The sequence below is a fragment of the Lonchura striata genome, chromosome 10, assembly GCF_050655825.1.
Source record: "Lonchura striata isolate lonStrDom1 chromosome 10, ASM5065582v1, whole genome shotgun sequence".
Taxonomy (NCBI): Eukaryota; Metazoa; Chordata; class Aves; order Passeriformes; family Estrildidae; genus Lonchura; species Lonchura striata.
This window is the reverse complement of record NC_140712.1, coordinates 9,758,870-9,781,542: the sequence shown is the minus strand read 5'-3', so window position 1 is coordinate 9,781,542 and position 22,673 is coordinate 9,758,870. Positions and strand designations below refer to the sequence as shown.

The window sequence follows — 22,673 nt, the reverse complement described above, 5'->3', positions numbered from 1 at the left end:
CCAAACCTGTTAAAATCATCCTTCTATATAAAATTTTATACAAAATTACTAGCAAGCGTTAAGAAAAAAAATTGCTTAGAAGATGTTTGGCCCATTAATTGCATAAGAAGAAAGAAATCAGTGAAGTGTTTGGACGTTATAGAGAAAAAACTGGTATACTGAATTAATTTACCATATTTTTCATGTGTTTCTTTATAAATATTTTTACACAAAGAAAGTATATAAATACAAAGGTAAAATATTTTTGTTTGAAATCTACATGCTATCTGATAAATTTTCAATGTAAGTGCTAAAAAAATTAAGTGGTCAAAAGCATGATTAACACACGTTTTATAAAGACAATGTAACAAGAGGTATGCAACAGACTGTATTCCATTCCACAATGCACACTGCTTGTTTAGCACAGTGCTGAAAAGCTGCATCCCTTTATGTTTGTTAATGAATCCATTTCTGGTGAATGTGCAGGCAAACAATAAAAAGGCATTGGCAAACTGGAGGCTATTTTAACCACATATACACAATGGCTATGTAGTTACACAGAATGGTAACACAGAAGTAAACATGGAAGTGAAACAATTTCAAATGTCACTTTGTTTTTACAAAATGTCAAGTTCCCTAAGTTGTAGAAAAGGGAAGCCCACATAAAAACCAAAATGCCAACACTGTTCCAACAGCAGTGAAACCAGTAAACCTGCTGGTAAGAACCAAGATACCAAAACTCCAAAAGAAATGATGACTGAACTTTGTGAAATGTCTATGCACTTTCCATGATCATTTTAGTAACATTACTTCAGGTTATAAGAATGGATGGAGTATGAAAATACAATGCAAACAATACAAATCAGATATCATTAAATGCATTTATAGAGACGTCCATCAATCTCTGCATTCCAAAATGCTGTAAGCATTCAGTGTCAAGGAGGACACTGAGACCTGCATTGTGGGGCTGATGGTGAGTGAAAAAAGAAATTATGTCTTTTCAAAATAGCATATGAATGAGTTCTGACGGGTAATGAATTAAGCATAAACCTTTGACCAGTGTTCTCTGCCTTGAACTCATTTTCAAAATTGTCTGCTCAGTGGTAAGCATCCCCTATGAAGAGAGGTGTTGAATATTTGGGAAATCAAAGTTCTTAAAACTTAACAGGGAATAATGACCCAAATAACACCCTGCCATTATGAAGAAAATTATCAAAACTTAGTACTTAGAGTGCCACTGCAGAGACAAGTGCTCTGGATACATCTAACTAGAGATGTTGATTTCCACTCTTAGTCCTCAAAACACTTTTGCTGTAGAGATTTTTTTTCTCCTTTGACATTTATTTTTGAAACCTACTCAAGAAAATGTCCAGAATTTCTATTCTCATCTGGAAAATCTAGATTTTGTTTAGACAGACTCCTAGAAACTGTTGTTTCTCATGTGTCATAATGAAATTGCAAAATGGAAGATGAATTTGTCACAGTAGATTTATTTCAAGCAGAGATCAGCTGTATTTTGATCTCACCTGATCAGAACACCTTTCCTGTTCAGATTTGTTTTCCCTTGCAGGCATCTAAGAGAAGTCCAAATGTTATTCTAAATCTACATAGACTTCTGTTGTAATCCTCATTTATACAAAACACTAATGCAGATCTTGGATTTCTATTATTAAAATATCCATGTACTTGATAGTCTTAGAATCTCCCTAAACATTTTGAAACAATGATCACTGTTTTTCAACAGTTTAAGGCTGTCAGCATGCTTTGAGTTGGGGACAGATGTGATCCTGAAAGCAAGATTATGCCACTAAAGTTCAAGGACAGATTAAGAATATGTCTACATGTGGCTTTCCAGGTCAGATTTCTCCACACACAACTGTATATTGCCACTCTGACCTATTTTAGGGGATGAAAACTGCCATGTCATGCCATTCTGAAAGAGAAGCTAAGCAGCGTGCATGAAATCAGAAGTGAAAGAGGGGACTGCATAATTTTTCCTTGCCTCCAACAATTTTGTTTTGATCTGAAAAATACCATGGCTACAAAGAAACCAGCTGCATAAATAAGGATAAAACTAAGGCTGGTTAAAAATTTGTTCAGTTTGAGAAATCTTCTGATAAAATTATTATATTATAATATTGCTCTTCCTCTAAGAGCTTTTATAATGAGCTTGTCAGTAAATGAGCTTATAAGGGAGGCTGAAATGGAACAAAGGAATAGCTATATAGTTGGCATCTGTGGACTATACCTACTTTTTATCTGCCCCTGAGAGAACATCTCCCTTCCACCAGCCCAGCAAGCATTTATTTAAGAACAGAACATGTATCTATTAAGTTTAATAGAAGAGAAATACATATATTCATAATTCTTCTTTAGACATTAATTTTAAAATCCCTAATTTGTTCAGTTAATCACTCTGCTTTCTCAACTGTTGGTAAAACAGGGGCCACAAGCCACTTTAACATTCAGTTTCTGTGGATGCATTTTCTTGCCTGGTTTTCTGTTCTTCTGTTGCACTGCCAAATGCTACCACCAAATTAGTTACACTGCTGGCATGTCCTGGTCTATTTAATTTGTCCTTCACAGACTTGGCTTTCCGGGAATGGCTGTGCAAACTCTTGGAGCGTACTGATGGGAACCCAGGAGTCCTTTCTGGCTTTGCTGACAGGAAATTCTCCTTCTCAGCCTTGACAGGGGCAGGCATAGAGGTGTAAGAGGCACTCATACCTGCTTCACCAACATTACTATCATCATCTGTGTCCATCTGCTTCTCTTCTGCTTGCCTTTCTGCTTCAGAGATCAACCCAGGGTACTCTGGAGGACGCTCTTGAGAAAGCTGCTGCTCAACTTCATATTTCCACTCTGTGGCCCACTGTTCAATTGTAGAAGGGCACACCTGATCCATAATGGTACTGTACTCCGAGGTCCAGTTGTTAACTCCTCCAACCAGCTTTCCACCTTGTGCAAAAATAAAGCTCCTTGACTTCATCATAGTGGTTTGACAAGCACTGAAAGTTTCAGGAGGAAAATAGCGCATTGCTTTGGATTTGTCCAAGGGATAAGAGATGGTTGCTTCTAACTTGGTACGTTCTACTTTTAACTGAGCGTTCTGAAAATCTGGTCCTGCTACTGACTGACTGTTCGTAACAGCATTCATCTGGTTTACACTTTGAGGAATCATTCCATCACTACTGAAAACCCCCTGCTTTTCACTCCCCAAACTGCCTGAATCCGAATGGGGTCTGGAAACATTCTGTGCAATTTCTAATGTAGATTTACTGTGATCTGCTGTAGCGACTGCATTAGGACTTGAGGCATGGAGTCCAGTTTGCTGTTCTGGAACCAGCATCCTCGGGTCTGCTCCATCTTCTCTGGTACCAATAGAATGAGCTTTTTTACGCATGGCAGGTGACATAGGTGTGGTGCTGTCATCATAGGTCAGCTCGTCACCACCAATGTGGTATTTGTACATGCTGTAGCCATCAGAGCTGTTGACACTGCTCTGCCTCAGGAGATAGGCAGCATCACACTCTGACGAAGCCCGCGAGCGCGTGTACGTCAGCTCGGATTTGTCGATGCCCGCCAGCTTCTCCAGAGCATTCACCATCCGGCCGGAGAGCTCCTCCAGCTGAGACAGCCGCAGGTCGACTGTCTGGAGAGAAGCTTTCATAAAATGTTCCCTTTCATTCACTTCTTCTAGCCTCATAGACATATTTTCAACTCTGTGGAGTATAAGAAAGGAAGCAGAGAACAGAACCTGTAGAATGGTGCAATAACCCATTACAGGCACCCAGCTCCTGATCTCTTCCTAAGGCAGAATTTTGTGGCGTGTATCATGCTTTGTTCTTTTTTCCTATGGGTAGCACACAAAAGAACAAGCATTTTCTTGTTATCTATGTTTTCTGTACACCATATTAGAGGGGTATTTGAACTTTGCCCTTATATTCATGGCAGGAGAGACCTTAGGGACTACGATTAACATTTCTGCGTGTGCCACCCACTGTGTGCTCAGTTGTTCTCTTTCATTGTGAGGCATCAAATTAATTACATGAAAAGTACTTTCTAATGACATGCTCAGAGTGACTTAAAATAGCATCAAAGCATGTTGTAAAACAGGTTCTGCAGCTGTATGAGACAGAAACATATACTGGTGTTGATGGGATTGCTGTTTTTCTTGAAATTCCTTTCTATTTTGTATCAGTTGAAGGGAGTGGAACAATTGTTGAGTTCAATTAAAATAATACTTTTCCCCATTTTCTTCTTGTCATTTATATCATAATGGATGTGATGGTACTAGAAAAATGCATATAAAAAGTAATTAACTGGATGTGGCTTAGAAATCATATACTAATAAATCTACTGTGGAAAATAAATTAATGCTTTCTTGCTCCCATACACAAAAGATGACGAAGCATCTGGAACAAGAAGCCATGAGAAATAAGCAAATCTGCTTTGTGGCCATATACTGTAGTGAATCATTGAGGCTTATCAGCCCTGCTTTATTCTCTGCCACAATACCCAGGAACTTGACAAATTGCCACGGATAACCAGTGTGATAGAATATATGTAGCAGGTTTAATTTACTTCTCTATTCTCAAATTTAAAATATAACAATGCAAAATATTCAGGGCCTCTCTCAAGAGATAGAATTGTATCTATTAAAGAATTACATCGCTCACAGAACGAATTCATAACAAATGTTAAAATGAAGATACAAATAGGTATATAGATAAATAGTATGTGGAGTACTTAATCAACAGAATACTGTGGGATAGATTAAGGTGAAAGAGTGTTTAAAATGTGTATGATTTTCATTACAGGGAGAATTTTTCTTCATTTCAAGGAAGTGACAAAAGACCCCATCTCTTGACTTTCTCAGGTCTACTGACAGAATAGGCAGAGCCTTTGAGAACAGTGCTGCCAAATGATCTGGTAAAAAAGGCTGCTGCCTTTAGCACTGTGTGCTTACACAGCAATGTGCAAATATTACCTAGTTTTCAGAGCAAGCATAATGATTAACATGATAATATTCCCCATCTTTTAAATGGGAAAGTTCATACTGAAAAGCTAAATGCCTTGTTCAAAGCCTGCAAGAGAATCTGTGGCAGAGATTAAAATTCAGCAGTTGTGAGCGCCAGACTCTCATGGAAACCACAGGTCCAAGGGAAGAAGCCTCAGTGCTTTTGTCATTAAGCTCCAACATGTTTCTCATGGTTGGATGAACTGTTGGAAGCTCAACAAGCAGCATTTTTCTCAAATGGATATAAAGCATCACTGTGATCCTCAGATGGATACGAGGTATAAAATTCATCATAAGCAAAGATGTTCTTGTAATAAAGCTACCCAAACCAGCAGATTTAGTGACATAACAGAAGGAATAACAAGAAGTTTGCTCTTTTGAGAGATGCACCTGCTCAGATAGTTATTTGGGATTCAGATCAGCTTCTGAGCTGGTGGTGGTTTTCTTCTAGATCAAAATCTTTTGTATTTTCACTCAACCATGGGTATAAAGAAGATATTAAAAAGACTGCTCCTGACAAATGGAGTGGATTTTTTTGCTACAATAGGTACCTTTCAGAAGTAACTCTGATGCGTTCATCGTTAGATGACTGCTGCTCATCCTCTTTCTCCTGGAAGTATTCTTCTACACATTGCTCTTCAAACTCATAGAGTTTTTTTAACTCTTCATCATTCAGAAACAACTCTGTGCAAAAGAGAAGAACAAAAGAGGAATTTTCTTTTTCTGAATTTCTGGCAGACAATTTAAATCCAAATTAGCAGTTTATTCTGGACATGGACATACTGCAGATTCTACTCCTGCACTAAATGAACAGATGATTTTTTTTAAAATAAGCAACAAGCACTTAGCTAAAGATGGGCAGAGCTGTGAAGGCAATGGAATGCATTATATGAACATCATCTACTTCCATGGCCATCCACAGGGAGCTCAATGTTCTGAATGACTTTGACATGGTTTAACTGCTGTGCGTTGAACAAATTGACCAGATTTTACCAGATAAAGACCTGGGCAATCTCTACCAGTTTGACTGTTCCTTAATTCAAGTTATTCTTAAAAGGATGAACCTTATAGGCAACAGATAAACTTAACAGATTGTTCACAGATATTCTTTGGATAAGATGTTAAGAGATTTCTAATCACATAAGAAAAATCCAAGGGGAATTTTGGGAACAATTCATCCTTTATCTGGATTTGTCTCTTTGCATTTGGAAGGAGTGTTACATTTCCTTTTTTCCTTTTTCCTATTGTGCAAAAACATTTCCTGTGAAATGTAGAACTAGAGGGATTTTGTGAGCCTCTGATTATTTCCATGAAGCATATAATGAAAATCCCAATTAACAGCTACATAGTGTGCTAGGAGAAGAATCCTCACAGTTCCCCTGCAAAATGACAGATACATCTCTAAATGATAGTGGGGATCCTCGCAGTCACAGATTGCTCACAATCACAGAGCTGACACTATAGGTGACATTTGAAACTGTATCCCTTCTGAAATTCCTATTTGCCCCTCCCAACACATGGGCTTCACCAAAACTTGGTAAACCCCTGAACTGAGTAGATACCATCTCAATGTTTTAAGACAGCATGTTAAAGGAGGTCTTTATCAGCATCTGAGAGTAGCAGAGCCCAAAGAGCCCAAGAGCTTTTAACTTGATACAAATATTGGCCCACACTGTCTTCTGCAAATACACTTGATGGGCAAGGTGAACAAAACAGTTCAGTGTTGTAGAAGCTGCTGTTTTCTGCTAATATGGTGCACAGAGCTCAATTTAGAGAAGATTTCTTGCATACTCAGTCCCCTGTCACGCTCGTCCTGGTCTCCATCACCCTTCCTGCAGCGGCAGCAGATCCGCTTGATGATGATGTAGATGTGGCTGAAGATAATCATTGGTGGTGGCAGGACAGGTCTGTCATGGAATGTCATGATCAGCTGGTACCGCTGGAACTTCCAGACTTGGTTGGATATTGATTTTACCTCAAAGAAGGTATTGCTGAAAGGAAACAGAGGTACAGTTTCTACGAGGTCCCTAATCTTACTTCTCATTAGAGCAAGTACTATGTTGAAAAAAGCAGCAGCTAAATAACCTCATGGAGCCACATGATTTGGTTGGTTCAGCTCTTTGTTGGTGCTACTGAGCTAAGGATTAAATTGAACTCATGATTTCACTACTCCTTTTGAAGGTAGCAAACAGCAGGTGCTCTGCATCCCTCAGGCACCACTCAGAACAGTCCTCTCAGACCATTTGCTCCTACTGTACAAATCCCCTAGGTGCCAGTGAAAAGAAACTCACACAATTTATGCATCACATAATTGGTATTTTGGGGCTTGGTTATAAACTATTTCTTTTAACACATGCCAGTATTTGATGCTACACAAAGCATTAAATCCATGAAAAGTATTTTGTATGCTAAACTCAGAAGCTTCACATAGTATGCCTTTAATATGCTAATCAGCTTGACCTACATAGAAGACTTTTCAAGTTTTCTCAGAATGTCCTCAATTCAAACTTTACTCCCTCAAACTTCTGATTCGAAAACATGGTGCATATGCTTGTGAAGGAATTTATTCTTGGAAGCTTCTTCATTTTTACAGCAAAGTAAGGTGTGTTTTAAAGATGTTTAATTTTGAAATTCAGTTGATATAAAGTGATAGTAGTCAATCCAGAGATAACAATAGTCACAGTTATGAAATACCAACTAAGAGAAAGCAGACTTGATATTCTGTCTTAGAAAAGGCTTTTCAAGCTATTTTAAAGTATCGTCAGACAGCTCCGCTTCTATGATGGTGATGGTACTGGAACTTCCTTTTTATATATTCTGTCCATTTATTTCCTAATTTTATGTGCTTTAGAATATCTACATTCATAAAACCAGTTAAAACATCTCTTTGAAAACAAAGAATTCCTATGTGCACATAGATTTTACTTTCTTTCGGTTAAGTCTGCATGAGACTATGACCAATGATAAATAACAATCTGTCTTCATTCTGTGTCTTCTTTATAGCAGAATTTCCCCAGCTAGATCTCAACCCTGTGCAAGCAGGCTGGGATGGGAGGAGTTAACAGCATGACCTACTTCCCAAACTGCTGATTCCTTGGTCCTTAAGCCAATAATAGCTACCATTGTAAGATTCTTCCCCTTCTCCCCAGCTATGTGACTGGCATTTGAGTACTTTGAATTCATGACCTTTTAAGCCACATACATCAAATGAAAGACAGGCTTTGTGAGCTGCAGATTTCTGGGCACACCAAGTACTATTTTTTGCATTTGTGACACAAGTTTACACCGATGAGCCCTCCAACACTACGCATATGAAGGAAACAAAAATGGATCACCTGCTTTTCTCAGGTACTCTGTTCAGAAAGTATTGTCAGCAAGTCATTATTTTTTTAATCCCTACATCATGAGAGGAAAAGCACGCAACCTAACTGCAGGTAGGAAGAACAAGAAGCAGTAATTTATTTAGTTTTACTCCAGATAAGTCTAAATATAGATATGTGCATACTGCACGCTGCTTAGATTGGCCACAGACCTTGGCAACACACAGCCATCCCTCCCTGATGGTTCAAGGCAACACAGACTATTTTTTAGGTCATGAAAGGACTCTGCAAGGCCCTAATTTCTTTTTCTAAATGGAAAACAAAACAAGACAAAAGCCAGATGATGTAGTGGAAATGCCTCAGGCTTTTGACGTTCAGTTTTGTTCTGCTGTTCTCCCGCAGAGCTGTGACTGCCAGCGGCTACACGGGTTTCTGTCAGGTGTGTGCCAGGTCTCATGGATCCTATTCCTCATCTTTCCAGAGCAACCTTGAGGCCTGTCACTATCCATTAGAAGGTAACTGGAAGTAGCCAGGTTCTCTCACATCCATTGCTGCAATCGTTGGCAAATTCAAAGCCACCTTTCCTCACTCTTCTCCAGGGCACATACACCCTGCTGCCAGTATTTGCCAGTCACATCCATGGAATAATGAGATTCTCTGGGAATGCAAACCCTTGCAGAATCAGTTGATGGGCTCAAACAGAAACTTTATCTTGACAATAAGACAAAGATGCATGATCGTTTACATACTTGAAGACAGCAATCAGCAGGTTTACCAACAGGATATTTGCTACCAAAAGGTAGCAGGCCATAATAGCAGGAGTGAGCCAGGCCCCTGGGATGCACGGAGGGAGGCGTTTACCATCATCATCATAAAGATTGTCCCCACAAGGAGCTGAAGGAAAAACAAGAAAGGTGTTTTTCACAAATTGCCTGATACTTAGAAATACTATTCATATTTATTTAATGATGACACATGCATAAACATTGCCAAATTTTGTCCGTTTATTTCCAGGTGCAAGTATGCGTAATTTCTACTTCAAATTCTGCTTCCATATTAGTGAACAGAAAGGCAACTTCTTACTGTACAGTGTGGCTTTCTAATCACATTCCCATGGATTTTCTTTTTCTCACAATAACAGTCAAGTACCAGATCTTGAAGTGTACACTTACATATTAATAGTGGAATTACAAACAAATTATTAAACCTAGCTTAAATTCAACATTTATGGGGGCCCAGAGTATTGAAGAGGCCTTTAAAGGCCCTGACCAGCTTCACTGGGGGTTTACACCTACACCCCCTATGCACACCTGTCCCTGCCTAAGCTATATCTCACCTCTGCCTCCAGGATGGACCTTGAACCAGTGTTAGTTCCCTTCTCTCTCTGGCCCTGTCTCTTTTTGCCCCTTACTGGATTCCCTAGATGGAGCCCAGCCAATTACTTGATCTGTCTGGGGCTGTTAATGCTACCAGCAGGTTAATGCTACCAAAAAGATCTAATTCTAAAATGAAAATCATATAGTAACAGCAAAATAAGACTACTGAGAATGGGACAAAAATTGAGAATATTGATCAAACCAACATAAAATAATTGTCTGAAGTTATTCTAAGTTACATAAGTTGTCTTGGGTAAGAGCTGTCTTGGAGTTGGGTAAATGCAGCAGTTTTGTTCTGTCTGTAAGTGCAGTGACAATATATCTGATTTCAAATACAAGGCTAACTTTTGGAACAATTTAGCAGCAGGAAAAGTTTCCACCAGTTCCTTAGCTGTAATCTAAGCAAATGTGAAGTCTGACAGAGTTCATAACAGATTTAGTTTATGTGAATAGTATTTTTAAACATTTTGCATAATAGTATTCTTAAACATTTTGCAAAAACCACAATGCTTCAAACTCACTTGAAAAAACTTCAAAATATTTGAAAATAAACTAACTTATTTACTGAGGTCTTGAAGAGCTGTCTGGACTGTAATTAAAAACTTTCATTTTACTTGCTTTTCAGACATCAGACCTAAAGTTTTCCTAAGAGAAAAGTGGTATTCAAATGGACCAATGAAAATACTGCCAAAACCACAGTAATATTGTATCTAGATAATTAAAGGGAATTAGTTGTACAATGCCACTTATGCATAATAATTTAAAAATCCCAATTATGTTAATGTTGGTGCACTAGCAACAACTTCAACTCAGTTAAAACTTCTGATCTGTATTTTGTATTAAAGTATTTTCCGCTGCTTATTTTTGAATGAAACTATTACGGTAGTAGAACAACATTTACACCTGAATATTGCATGAGTGCTGTAATTAAAATATGAGTAACTAGTCAAGAAAAACATTAGTGAACATATTCAGCTAAATGAGATAATCAGCTCTCCCCAGAGACTTACGATTTATTTCCATGGCATAGACTGAACACCAGTCCAAAGGAATGGAATAGAAAGGAGGCAGGGAGAGAAAAAAGAAAACAACACAATAATAAACAGAATCCAAAAAAAGATTATTGGAAATACAGTTCTGCTGCCAAGAAAAGATAAGCAACTCAAATGTCAGAACAGTAGAGACATATGCTGAGAAAAAACGTCTTTGTTAAAAATGCATTGCATTCTGCAATTTCCTTTTCATGCTGTTTTCCCCAAATGTTACATATGGCAGCAAACTAGTGATAATAATATAGCACAAAATGCTTCTGGCAGATGATCATTTAAATATACATGATATTTCTGGCAAGTAAACAAAACTGGCCATCAACACAAAGCAACTCAAAATTATCACACAAAAATCATTCTTTCAGCTATTATGGAAACATTTTATTTTTTTTTCTTTTCTTTTTTTTTTTTTTTTTCTGTTTTTGTTAAACCACCCTGGCTTTGAATCTGTCAGCTGTTTCTTTTGAATAGCCACATTTCCATTAATAGGCATGCTATCTTACACTGTAATAACATCAGTATCATTAATGCCCATTTTGACTACCACTCTGGATACCTGCCTGCCAATTCCTAAATGCTGGTAAGAAAAGTCACACTATTGAAAGAAACTCAAGAATAACTTCTTTATTGTTTAAGAATGTGATGCTGTTGAGTACAAGATGCTGATAACTTCTTGCTCATCTTGTAAAGAGAGTGAACCACACAAGAGCTTCCTGGGGAGCATTAAGGAAATTGTTACCAGCACATTAAGAGAGGTAATTATTTGCCTCTACTCAGCTCTGCTGAAACCACGTCTAGACTTGTGTGTGTGGCTCTCAGCTCCCCCATGGAAATCAGGCATGGGCACATCAGAATAGTCCAGTCATGGGCCACTGGGATTACTAAGGAGATTGCACTATCTGACAAATGAGATAAGACTGAGAAAGCTGGGATAATTTAGTCTAGAGATGGTAAAGGAGATCTTACCAATGTTATAAATACCTGATGATGTGTGAGAGAAAAGAATACAGGGCCAGACTCTTCTCAGTGAAAGGAGAAGCAGCAGTGGGCAAAGGTGGAAAGATGGGCAATTCCATTTAAACTGGGTTGGCCAGAGAAGCAGCAGTTTCTTCATCCTTCAAGACACTGTAAACATCACTGTACAGTCCCTAAGCAATCTGGGATAAATCTAATTTATCCTGTTTTGAACAGGAAAGTTCAACTGGATGATCTCCAAAGGTACCTTTCAAGCCCAGCAAATTCTGTGACTTGTGAACTCCAGATGAATCTATAGGATTCTCTGTATCCTCGGAGAAGCTACCAACAAAGTCCAACTACCTTCTTTCAGAGGTAAAACTTGATGAAATACTTTTTCCATAAATTGTTTATACCCCTGGACCTTGCCAAAACCACCTATTAGCTCTTGAGTCAGAGTCATATTAGACTGCCCATAGCCATTACTCCCCAGTGACTTCTGAGGCTGCTTTTGTGGTGTGTTTACAGGGAACCACAGACACATTAGAGTGAACATTTCTTATTGAAAGCAAAAAGATCTTTGGGAGTCAGTCCATAGACTTCTACACAGCAGAAATGTGCAGAACAAATGTAAGGCAGTGTAGAAGAATGCCTTGCATAGGCAAATTATTTTATTATTAAAACAACATAAACCCACACATTTCCAGGTTAGTTTATGCTTAGGCTACTAACACTGCAAAGCTTCTGATCTGGGAAGGACCAAGTAGCTGAACTTGTACAACCAGAAAGCCCAAACCTTTTGACCCTCAAATCTTTTGCACTGCTGAAGAAAGATTTCCAATCCAAAGCATGCTGAGTATATGACTGAGAAATGACTGGACACATGAGAGAAGCCTGGGACACCTCTTACACTAAAGAGATGGCTGGTAAGGTTTGAATTTTGATTTGTAAGGAAATCAAACTGTCCACACTGGCAAGTATGCTGTGTTCAAACTGAACATGAGATAAGGGATAGCCCATTACAGTCACTTCCTCTCCATGGGAGAGCTGTCCCACTTTTGAACCAGGATAAGCCCAGGATCTCTCATGTGCACCAAAACTGCAGTATCACAGTAGATGACTGGCTTGACCTTTCACTTGTCAAGTGTAACTTACTGTACACTAAGTTACATTAATTAAACAAGCATTCATTAGGAAAACAAAGCTGATCTGATTGTACACTGTTCAGAAACAGACTAATGACACTTTATTCCTTGCTAAACAGCTAAAGTACACTTAAATGACACTTAGAATAAAAGCTTCTCATGATGATGAATCTTAATGGTTTTTGAACTTAGACCTTCATGTTCTTCAGCCTTCCACTTCCCTACCTATCAATATATGCAGGTGACTGAAGTAACACATACACAAAGCTGAAACAGCAGCTTGTATTGTTTCAGATAAAGTGCAAACTACACACTAGAGGAGGCCAGCTGCACATTGGACTGTCATACAAATTTCAAATATTAACACAAAATTAGCAGTAATATGACAGCTTACACCTCCTTTAAAATACTGACAGGTATTTTTTTTAAGTGTGCGGGATTCTTGTAAGAAAGGCTATTTACACATCCAAAGCTAATCAAGTGGAGATTGCTTTTTTGTTTTGTTTTCCCATAGGTATAGAAAGAACAACATGAGTGACTCATGAAATGAAGATGTTTCTGAAAGCAGACAGATGTATGACTAGGAGTAAAAATGTATGAGCTCATTGCTTGTGAGTTGGAGATGAAAGGATATGTGTATTTTAACCTCCCTGTGCAAGGGATTTCTTTTCTTCTTCTGTTAGAACTGACTCTTAGTAAACCTTTGAATGAAAAGAACATTTCAGAATGATCTCTGTTGATCCCTGCAAGTAAACAGAACACTTCACACTGCCATACTCTTGGACAGGAGAATATTCCAGACTACATCCCTTTCTGTGTTAACTGAACTGAATATAAACCACAAGAGCAGACATGCAGGTGGGGAAGAGAAAATTGCTCAGTCTCAGGTCTGCCACAGGAAAACAACAAGAATATCATCATAAAGCAAAAACACTACTTCCAAATTAAAAGCAATCTTTAATTTGGATCTGATCATCTGCCTCAGAAACAGGAAACAGACTCTTACTATGAATTCTACTCTTACGGTCTATCTGGTCAGCGAACACCTCTCCGTAGATCATCCAGTAGGGCATGTAGAAGATGTTGCGAGCCAGTCTCCAGGAGGGCTCCTCGTCTGGGTGCAGGATAGCCTGGCGGGCCACTCCAAAGCTCATCAGAACCACAAGCATGATGACCACAAAGTACAGCATGTCAATCATCTGCATGGAGAGCAGAGAGGCTCTCAGCACCACCAGGGAGCACAGTGGCAGCAGCAGCAGCATGCATTACAAGAAAATAGCACGAGAATCTTCTTGACATCGTGCTTTAAGTACCACTCAGGTATTAAACATACACACAAATGCAGAGAAAGCAGTTACTTAAAGGCATACCAGATTATATTTGAAAATACTTAAAATGCTAAAATCTTTGCTATCCCAGTTCTCCTTTGCATCAAATGCAGTATACTGTGCTTTCAGCACAGACCTCCTGTGTGGCTGCAAAGAGATGATGTAACAATCATCTGTACCATCTCCTGTGCACAGCTGATGGGTGTAATGCTGGTGTACCTGTAATCTGTTATTGCTTGAGTATAACTTCTTGTGTGTGTGCATGAAATTCATACAACAACTTTTCACAGGCTGTATTCGGTCCTACTTGATAGAAAACTTCTTTTTAATGCAGAATAGAATTTAGTTTCCCACTTTAGTTCTTAAAGACATAATTTATAGTAATTTAGGCACTAACCATCTTTCCAATCATCATGACGTAAGGTCCCAGATATTTGTTCACACCAAAGATATCTAGTACTCTAATGTACCAGAAAATGATATCTACACAGTAAATCACTCTTCCATAACCCATGTAAGGCTGGTTCTGCAGGCGAAGAACTGCTCCTATTATAAATACTGAAATAGCCACCAGGTCAGTAATATTCCAGTATTCCTGGAGCCAAACTTTGATTTTTTGGCTCAGCTTGCCAGGCTCTGACATTAGAATCTGAAATAAAAAACAAACAAATGAACATACAACAAAAAAAACAATTAAAAAACTTCCAAGTTACATTTTTGAAGTAATGGCCATGAAAAAAGACCAATCTTGTAATATTCAACAGGTGTCTGAGGCCCCTCCACTGTCAGCAAAATTTGTTTCAAGCAAGAATATTTTTAATTATTAGTATATTTAGAATATGAGACTCTTCTCTTTACTGTGTGACCTCTCAACCCTGTGCACAAGTCCATGCCATTAAAATCTCTAAAAGCAAGCTTTGTTCTAAGGACTATGAGATGTTGGTATGGGCAGACTTTACCTCTCTGACTTTCTCCAAAGCCAGTGTCACAATGTAGGAGATGACAATCCATTCCTGGACTGATGGCCACCGTTCCATCCGCACCAAGATGATGTAATTAAATAACATCAAGTAACCAAGGTACGATATCTGCCAAAAAAGAGGAAAATTCTTTATGGACTCTAGATGATGTATCCTAGGATCCTTCCAAATTAGGCAGTATTCAATTACTTGAGATGACTTGCACACACAAAAAAACCCCAGTCTCCACTAATTTCCATTACAAAGTCCTGGATTGGTAGTGTAAGCCAAAAGAGCTAAAACTCAGTTTTCTATAACCACTCATGTAAATGTCAAACTTCTGGTGCTGGTATCTCCAAGCGCACAGCAGCCTTTGGTGACCAGCCAAACTAAAAAATTCTGAGACCTTAGGAATCCAGAGATCAAAAATGAAAATGGATTCAATGACTTTAAAGAGGAAAAAAAAACTTAGAAGCAAAAGAGTAACAAACCAAAAGATACTTCAGGGAGAAAATGAAGTCTTCTAAAGAATGGAATTTTCAGTGTGAAATCTTTACTCACCATCTCAAGGCAGATGTAAGGCAGAATAGGGAGCAAAGCTGTGAGCAACACCTGCCTTGAGGACTAGGGCAAATAAAGAGCCACACAGCCCACTAGCTTTCTCCACTCTGCAATCATGTGATTGAGCCCATCTGGGAAGAATACACTCTTCACCTGAAGCCAGAGGCACACAAACTTCATTTCTCAGTCCCTCTTCCTACACTTGTTACTTAAATCCATCTGCATGGACAGTAGGTTTGCAGGTGTTTTGGTTACTTTAAGCAGCTCCCAGTCTCAGCAGCAAGTTTCTTGCTGAAGCCTAATTCAGTAAGAGCAGAGAAGGCTGCATCACCACAGAAGAAACATCAGACAGAAGGCAGGCAAATCCTCTTAGGTAAGGGGCTTGATAATGCATGAAAGCAAAGCCCCCTTTATTCAGTTCCCTAACAACTGTGCTAATTAGGACAATCATATGAACCTGTGTGTTGAGGCGAAGTGTGAAATATTCAGCTGCTGAAGACCCTTACTTGCACAAGAAAAAATATTTCCTTCTCTGCAGGAAGCAGGTCTGCTGCAAAGCCCTCCACACTGGCACAGCCACAGGCCTCCAGCACCTAAAGGAAGCCCAGAGGCTGTGAAACATATGATCCAGACAGCTGAATTATCTCATCTGCTGAAAGAAGAAAACCAGCAATTCTAAAGTACTCTAAACCAGGCCCTTTATGCCTGGGGCTTTTTTAGTCTACTAAAATGTAATTTCTTTGCACTGTAAAAACATGTTGAACACTTTTCTTTGAAATTAAATAGGAATTTTGCTTTTAAATTATTAATATAGTGGTTTGTGATTAAAATGTACTAAAACTAAAGATCTGCATATTACTATGACTTATCAGGCATCAGGCATCCTGATCTTGAACACATTAGAAACCAGTGTCCCTTTTACAGGGCACACACTTAATTTATGAGCAGTAAATAGATGTTCTGTTTTATTATAAGAGTTTAACACCAGATAATTCTTGATGCAATAAACAGAAAATTAGATGCTTGTCAAAAATAAATATTTTAGTTTTGATTGGTTTTAACTGTTTTAAGAAAAGTACCTATGAAGTCTTAGCAGACTGGGATCTGTGCTCCCATCTAGGCTGCACCCATCTGAGCAACAGAGCAAATGACAATGATACCATGGGGTTACTTCTTGGGTCCTAAAGGACATTTCAACGAAGATCAGGAGCCAGGCCCTTTAGAAAGCAAGAGAACTCAGCCTAGTTTGGATTGAGTGACTGGATTGTGGAGCTTGCACTTAGTTTGTATTCCACACAGAGCTTCCTTCACAGGATGTAGGAGCTTTAGAGACTGACAATGTAAGCTTCAGTTATCCATTCTGTTTCGCTGTCTGTGCATTCTCCTCTGAATAAAGAGAGTGCTTTACTCATCAGATTCCACAAAAGTAAGTAAAATATTTATTTATTACATGGTTATTACTTTTACATTGAAATGCTTCCAGCTTCACAGGTGTGAGAAAAATTATAACTATCAGTTTAATAATCATGACTTACTGTGTAGAACCAAAATTTGACAATAGGTGCATTATAGAATTCATAGATCTTTGTTCCAATTGGAAGGCTCTGTTGTTTTTTCTTTCCATTCTCTTCATCCCCTTTTCGGGAGCCTGTATCTGCATTTGCATCCTGGAAGACCAAAGCTGTCAGATTCCATCATACACAGCAGTAAAAATACTAGCTTTCCTCAACCACAGCTCCAGCCAACTGTTAACTATGCAGGGATTCCCCTGAGCAACAGACTTCTTTTTAAAAGTATATAAATAGAATTCTGCAAATCTGTGGAACTACACAGATGCCCTGTGCCCTGAGAATCCAGTCTATACCCTCCCATAATTGGGAGACTCATTTTATCCCCCAGAGACAGTTGAGATTTTAACCTGAGTGAGCTACAGAATAATCAGAACAATCAAAAAAATGAGCAGTCCTGAGATATTAGAACTTTCTAATAATCTCAATTACTGACCGCATTTTCTTCTTCTTTTTCTTTGCCTTCCTCATTTTCTTTTGATGTCTGGTAGGAATAGTCATCATAACTGCGATACTCCAGGAAAAGGATGGTGGGAGGGAAGAGAATTCCCATTATAACCTGTGAACAAGAAAGAATTCAACTCAATATTGGTTTATATTATGGATTTTGTAACAAGGTAGGTCTCAACCCAGAATTTTCCTTTGTACAGTATTCAAGATATTCTGCCATCCTCAAGCCTAATAGAAATGAGTAAGTACTTAAGAAGCATTGGCAATAAGGTATTTAATGAAATATGGCACCCTGGAAAGCCTCCCATCTCCACAAATACCCTGCAATTAAGAACTGTGCTCCAAAATTAGTGTGCAGAGAAATGCCATGGAATGGACACAGTGGTGGTTAGAAGCCTTCAGGTTTGTTACTGGAGTTAATAGTTACTTCAGATTCCTACTATAATTAGTTTTAATAGTTAAAAAAATTATGAAAGGTAAAAGAATCTTCACAGATAGCCCTGGGAAAATTCTCTTACTATATGAGATTGCTTAGATACAGAAACACAAGCCAAAGTACAGAAAAGGAGCAGAGAAAATAAGGCAGGTAATAAAACTAGAATAAACATCAGGAAGTTGATTCATTCTTTGGAGAAAAGAAATGAAAATAATAAACAGATTTGTGAAGTACCATGATGCAATCTGAAAGGCAGTACCTGAAGATTTTAAACAAGTTTAAGAGGGAAACATGGGAAAGTGGAAATAAAAAGAGAATGGCAGAGACAGTGCAATGTATATGTCAGCAAACTTGGGACTCTGACCTGGGAAGACAGATACAGCACTTTGTCAGTTAAGGGGATTTAAGGAAATAAGGAGGTGAGCAGGATGGGTCTCCATATGGGTGACAGCAACTGCATAACTCAACAAAGAGAGGATTCTATTCACATGAAAACACACACAAGCCAACACTGCTCTGCTTCCTTAGTGTTGACTCACTCATGGTTTCTCTTCTGTGAGAGCCCTCTCACATTACTTGTTTTTTTTTTTTTGTTTTTTTTTTTAAATCAAGCAATTAGGAAATATTAAAATCAGTAAGAATCACAGCAGCAGGAAATAAAATCACATGGTTTCACACAATGCAATTGCACAGATTTCACTCTTTTTCAACACTGAGTCTCAACTGGTATGATATTAAGCAATTTAAGAAGCACGCATCTACATATGGTTTATTTTATCTCTATTCCCATTGCATGGACCCATAATGGAAATATTTTGCTTGTCTACAACTAATTTTTAATAGAATGAGTATGTTCTCAATTAACAAATCTCATGATCTCATGCTTTATTGAAAGACACAATTTCTCTTTCAGATTCCAATCAGGCTAAGTGTTTTATGGAGTTATATTTTCCTTTGTCATGGTGTAACATGCCTTAGATATCCTGAAATTGGAAACAAAAGAAATTAGCTTTAAAACAGGTATGTTCTTAAAACATCTCTAAGTAAGTGAAACAAATTCTCTTTGGAAATGATGCAGAACGGGAATACCTTAAGGCCGGGGTTTTTCCGCATGCGCAGTCGCCCCATCCACATGTCTGTCAGAAGCATCTGGCTGCAGGTGTGGGCAATGAAGTCCCTGTGTTTAGCTGCCACAGCCAACTTCAGGCAGGTAGAATTACTCCAGTTTTTCAGTTCATATGTCAGCAGTTTCATGGCAATCTGCTCATCATGTTTATAGGACTGATCCAAGAGTTCAACAGCCAGCTGGCCAAAATCTCTGGAACAAGATAAGATCAGTGAAGTTACACTTAGAAGTCAGTCTGCTTTGGGGTTTTAGTTCTGTCCACTGGGCATCATGCTTATCCACACACATGTAGAGTGACAAGAACAACTAATCTCAAGCTTAATTTGGGACAGTCTACAAACGTTCCAAACAAACCATTAGTGAAATTAGACCAATAACATCTTAAGGGTAGTTTAGATATTGTCATCAGATACTCCTTAATTTCTGGGAGTAAATTCTAAAAATAACTTTGTGAAACAGAAATAGATAGTTTTACAGAAAGAAGCTGAAGAAAGAATGCAATCTGCCAGGAAAAAATGCAAATCTTGTCGTTGTTAGTGTTGCTTTGAGACCCAGAGACTACGTTTTGCCTTGTCTGTAGTTGATAAATTGGCTCCAAATGGCTTTCTGTAAAACTACATTTAGAAATTATTGTACTGAACTAAAAGTAAAGCTTCTCAGCAAGCTTGTAGCAAGTGGATATAAAATCTGCTCTGCATCTACTAACTTTGAGTTGTTGTCCAGATCCTGAGAAATGTCATCCACCAGCTCACTCTCTGAAGACTCATGGGCCATAGACTTGTAGAGTTTACAAGCCACAAGTGCCTTGGCCATGGATTCCTCCCCTCTTTGCCAAAGGAACAGAGCCATCTTCTGCCGTTTCATCAGCACAGCCCACACCATCAGCTCATGAAAGGGGTACTGAAAGCGGCTGACTTCTGGGTCATCCACATCAATATCAATCTCTTCCTCCTTTTTCTTCTTTTTCTTCTTCCCTTTGGTGGGAGGCTCATCATCCTGGGAAGAAAAATTGTTCCCATCAGCTTTTAACAGCTCACCTGACAACAGCACCATGCATGGAACAAGTACTGAGAGGACACATTAATCCTCAAAGTTCTAAGCTGGTTTTGCTGTTTGCTACCATGAATGCAACAGGACAGAGCATGCACTGGGCAAGCACACACAGACTCAGATTTTATTCAGGGTGCTGTTTCTTGTACACAAGTCACCCATCCTGGAAAAGTGCAGTAGAGCCCCTTGGTACTGAAGGCATCCCTTCACACTGCATTGTATACAGATCTCTACTTTGTGTGGAATTGCACAGGCTGGTCTGCAACAAATTAATATTTAATGAATTCCTCTGCAGTGTCAGTGGGACTCTAACAAAGCTGAATTCCCTACAGATATGCTCCACTGTCATTTCTGATTCCATATGCCTCTGATTCTGATTCCTCTATCCCTGCACATCTTCCAGGTACCAGAGCGCTTTTCTGACTGACGTGCAGGCCATGGCAACATGCAAAAGGCAAAGACAGGCACACAGCACCCTTAAGAATAGCAAGATACCAAAGGGAGTCTTCACCTTGGAATAAGCAATCTCCTCTTATGTATGCAGTGCACCTGGAAGGTATTAAGTATCCCATTTCTTAAGGGGATAGGGAGGATAGGCCATTACTACAGGAACCAACATGGAAGCAACTGAAGGGAAGTAGTGACAATGAAGGATCCTGAAGGGAGAAAAGCCATGATTGGGAAAATTAGGGTTTAAAAAATGTAGGAAGAACATTGCATATATAAGACAGAGCTCATCATCACTGTAGACCTTGAGCCCAATCTCAGAAGTGGATTGCAAATAAAAGAAATTGCTATTCTACAAAATAAGTTCTCGTTCAAGCAGGCTCAGCATTATGCACTATTTTTCAACAAAATGTGAATTTTAATCCAAATTCAGAATTCAACCTCCCACACCATTTTCAACGATGACTCTTCAGCAATTGAGCATGTACTTCTCCTTGAGCAGTTTTAACTCCTGCAAGTGGTGACCTCTGTCTTCTATGGAAAATTCAGGGATCATCAATTGCACAAAGTATTTACCACCTCTGAAGCACAAGACATAAAATTTCAAATGGAGGACAAGAAATTAGGTCCTCTACACTCTAGGAAAATCAAATAAAAACAAAAGGGTATTGTACCAGGAAATGTTTTAATAAAACCAGTATTTTAAATAAATCCAACTTACCTCCATTCCCAGTAGTTTAAGAGCTTTTGGCTGAATATTAAAAAATAGAAAAAAAAATCAGTTAGATGAGAGGAAAATTTGAAAGACCAAACAATACCAAGCAAAACCATTTTCACTTACAAATGTACAGCATATATTATGAAACTTACTGTTATAAATAATTGTACCAATAATGCTGCAATTAGCTACTACTCTTCATTTAAATTATATTTGTAGGAATGCAATGGGTTAGGAAATATCTATCCTGCACTCAAAGGAAAGATTTTAATTCAGACTGAAGAGTTAAGTGAATCATTTGATAAATAATATTTTGAGAATTAAAATCACTACATAGTCACAAAAGCCAAAAAAAAAAGTGCTTCTAAGAACCCCACAGTTTGGAATACTTGGATTGTAAACTACTGGAATAGGAGGAAATTCACCTCCAGATCTGTGTATTCACCACCTCTCATGTCCTCACATCCTTTAACACAGATGTCTTACAACTTTCTTATATAACTTCACTCTTTGAGTTTCAACTTCTACCTTGCAGCACTTCTTTTGAATTTAATATGCAGTGTTTCACAAAAAAAAAGGAATGGAGTATTGCTTATTTTTTACCACTACCACAATGGCCACATGTAGGATTCATTCATTCTTACCCTCTTTGGTCCAAATAAATTATTATAAAGAGTCCGAAAACTTTTCCGAGTATAGTTGCAACGATAGGCTCCACCCATGAGATATTCCAAGACAAGACCAATATCTATTAGACTGATATGATAGTCTGGTGGAAGATTTCCCTACCAAAAAAAAAAACCCCACAACTTAATAAGGATTTAGGGTAAGAAAATAACATATATTAAATTGCCTGGCTAGACATATGTCATGATTAAATTGGAACATGGGTATTATTTACAGCCACTGAGTTCAGTCTTTAAACATTTGCGTGAAATTAACTGATTGACACAATGAAAATTTTTGGGGTCATAGCTTTTTGGTTTTGTTGTTAGCAGAATTAATATTTCTGAGCAAATTTTGCTTTCATTTGATTTACTCATATATGAGTGTCCATACAAGTTTATGTTGTTTACAAGGTTTATATTAATGAACTTAAGAAACTCTGTAAAAATTATCATTAATCCAGTAAAAAAGCATGGCAATGTCATAGTGACTATCCCTGATAATCATACTTTACATACTTT

At 38.3% G+C, this 22,673-nt stretch overlaps 1 protein-coding gene and 1 long non-coding RNA gene across 16 annotated transcripts in view; one reads left to right on the top strand and one right to left on the bottom strand.

Annotated features, from left to right (window-relative positions):
• Positions 1–313: 313 nt before the first annotated feature.
• The window catches only part of TRPM1 (transient receptor potential cation channel subfamily M member 1), a 118,523-nt gene continuing 96,163 nt past the window's right edge, over positions 314–22,673 (bottom strand). For 9 of the 14 annotated variants that reach the window (XM_085588642.1, XM_085588643.1, XM_085588644.1 and 6 more), the window contains 14 exons: positions 22,131–22,271; positions 21,490–21,519; positions 19,978–20,267; positions 19,235–19,463; positions 17,696–17,818; positions 17,227–17,358; positions 16,198–16,284; positions 15,131–15,259; positions 14,569–14,820; positions 13,850–14,042; positions 9,069–9,213; positions 6,791–6,990; positions 5,551–5,683; positions 314–3,701 (listed from right to left, as the gene is read on the bottom strand). In XM_085588642.1, the coding sequence (XP_085444768.1) occupies positions 2,438–3,701; positions 5,551–5,683; positions 6,791–6,990; positions 9,069–9,213; positions 13,850–14,042; positions 14,569–14,820; positions 15,131–15,259; positions 16,198–16,284; positions 17,227–17,358; positions 17,696–17,818; positions 19,235–19,463; positions 19,978–20,267; positions 21,490–21,519; positions 22,131–22,271 (3,348 nt within the window). In that variant the 3' untranslated portion in view covers positions 314–2,437. Of the gene's footprint in view, positions 3,702–5,550; positions 5,684–6,790; positions 6,991–9,068; positions 9,214–10,705; positions 10,727–13,849; positions 14,043–14,568; positions 14,821–15,130; positions 15,260–16,197; positions 16,285–17,226; positions 17,359–17,695; positions 17,819–19,234; positions 19,464–19,977; positions 20,268–21,489; positions 21,520–22,130; positions 22,272–22,673 lie in introns of all 14 variants that reach the window. The other 5 variants (XM_085588648.1, XM_085588656.1, XM_085588654.1 and 2 more) reach the window with 5 other exon arrangements.
• The window catches only part of LOC144246948 (uncharacterized), a 62,159-nt gene continuing 54,739 nt past the window's right edge, over positions 15,254–22,673 (top strand). The window contains exons 1-5 of one of the 2 annotated variants that reach the window (XR_014957584.1): positions 15,254–17,117; positions 17,751–17,876; positions 19,059–19,165; positions 19,995–20,168; positions 20,725–20,877. This is a non-coding gene — a long non-coding RNA (uncharacterized LOC144246948). The remainder of the gene's footprint in view (positions 17,118–17,750; positions 17,877–19,058; positions 19,166–19,994; positions 20,169–20,724; positions 20,878–22,673) is intronic. The other variant, XR_013340659.2, reaches the window with a different exon arrangement.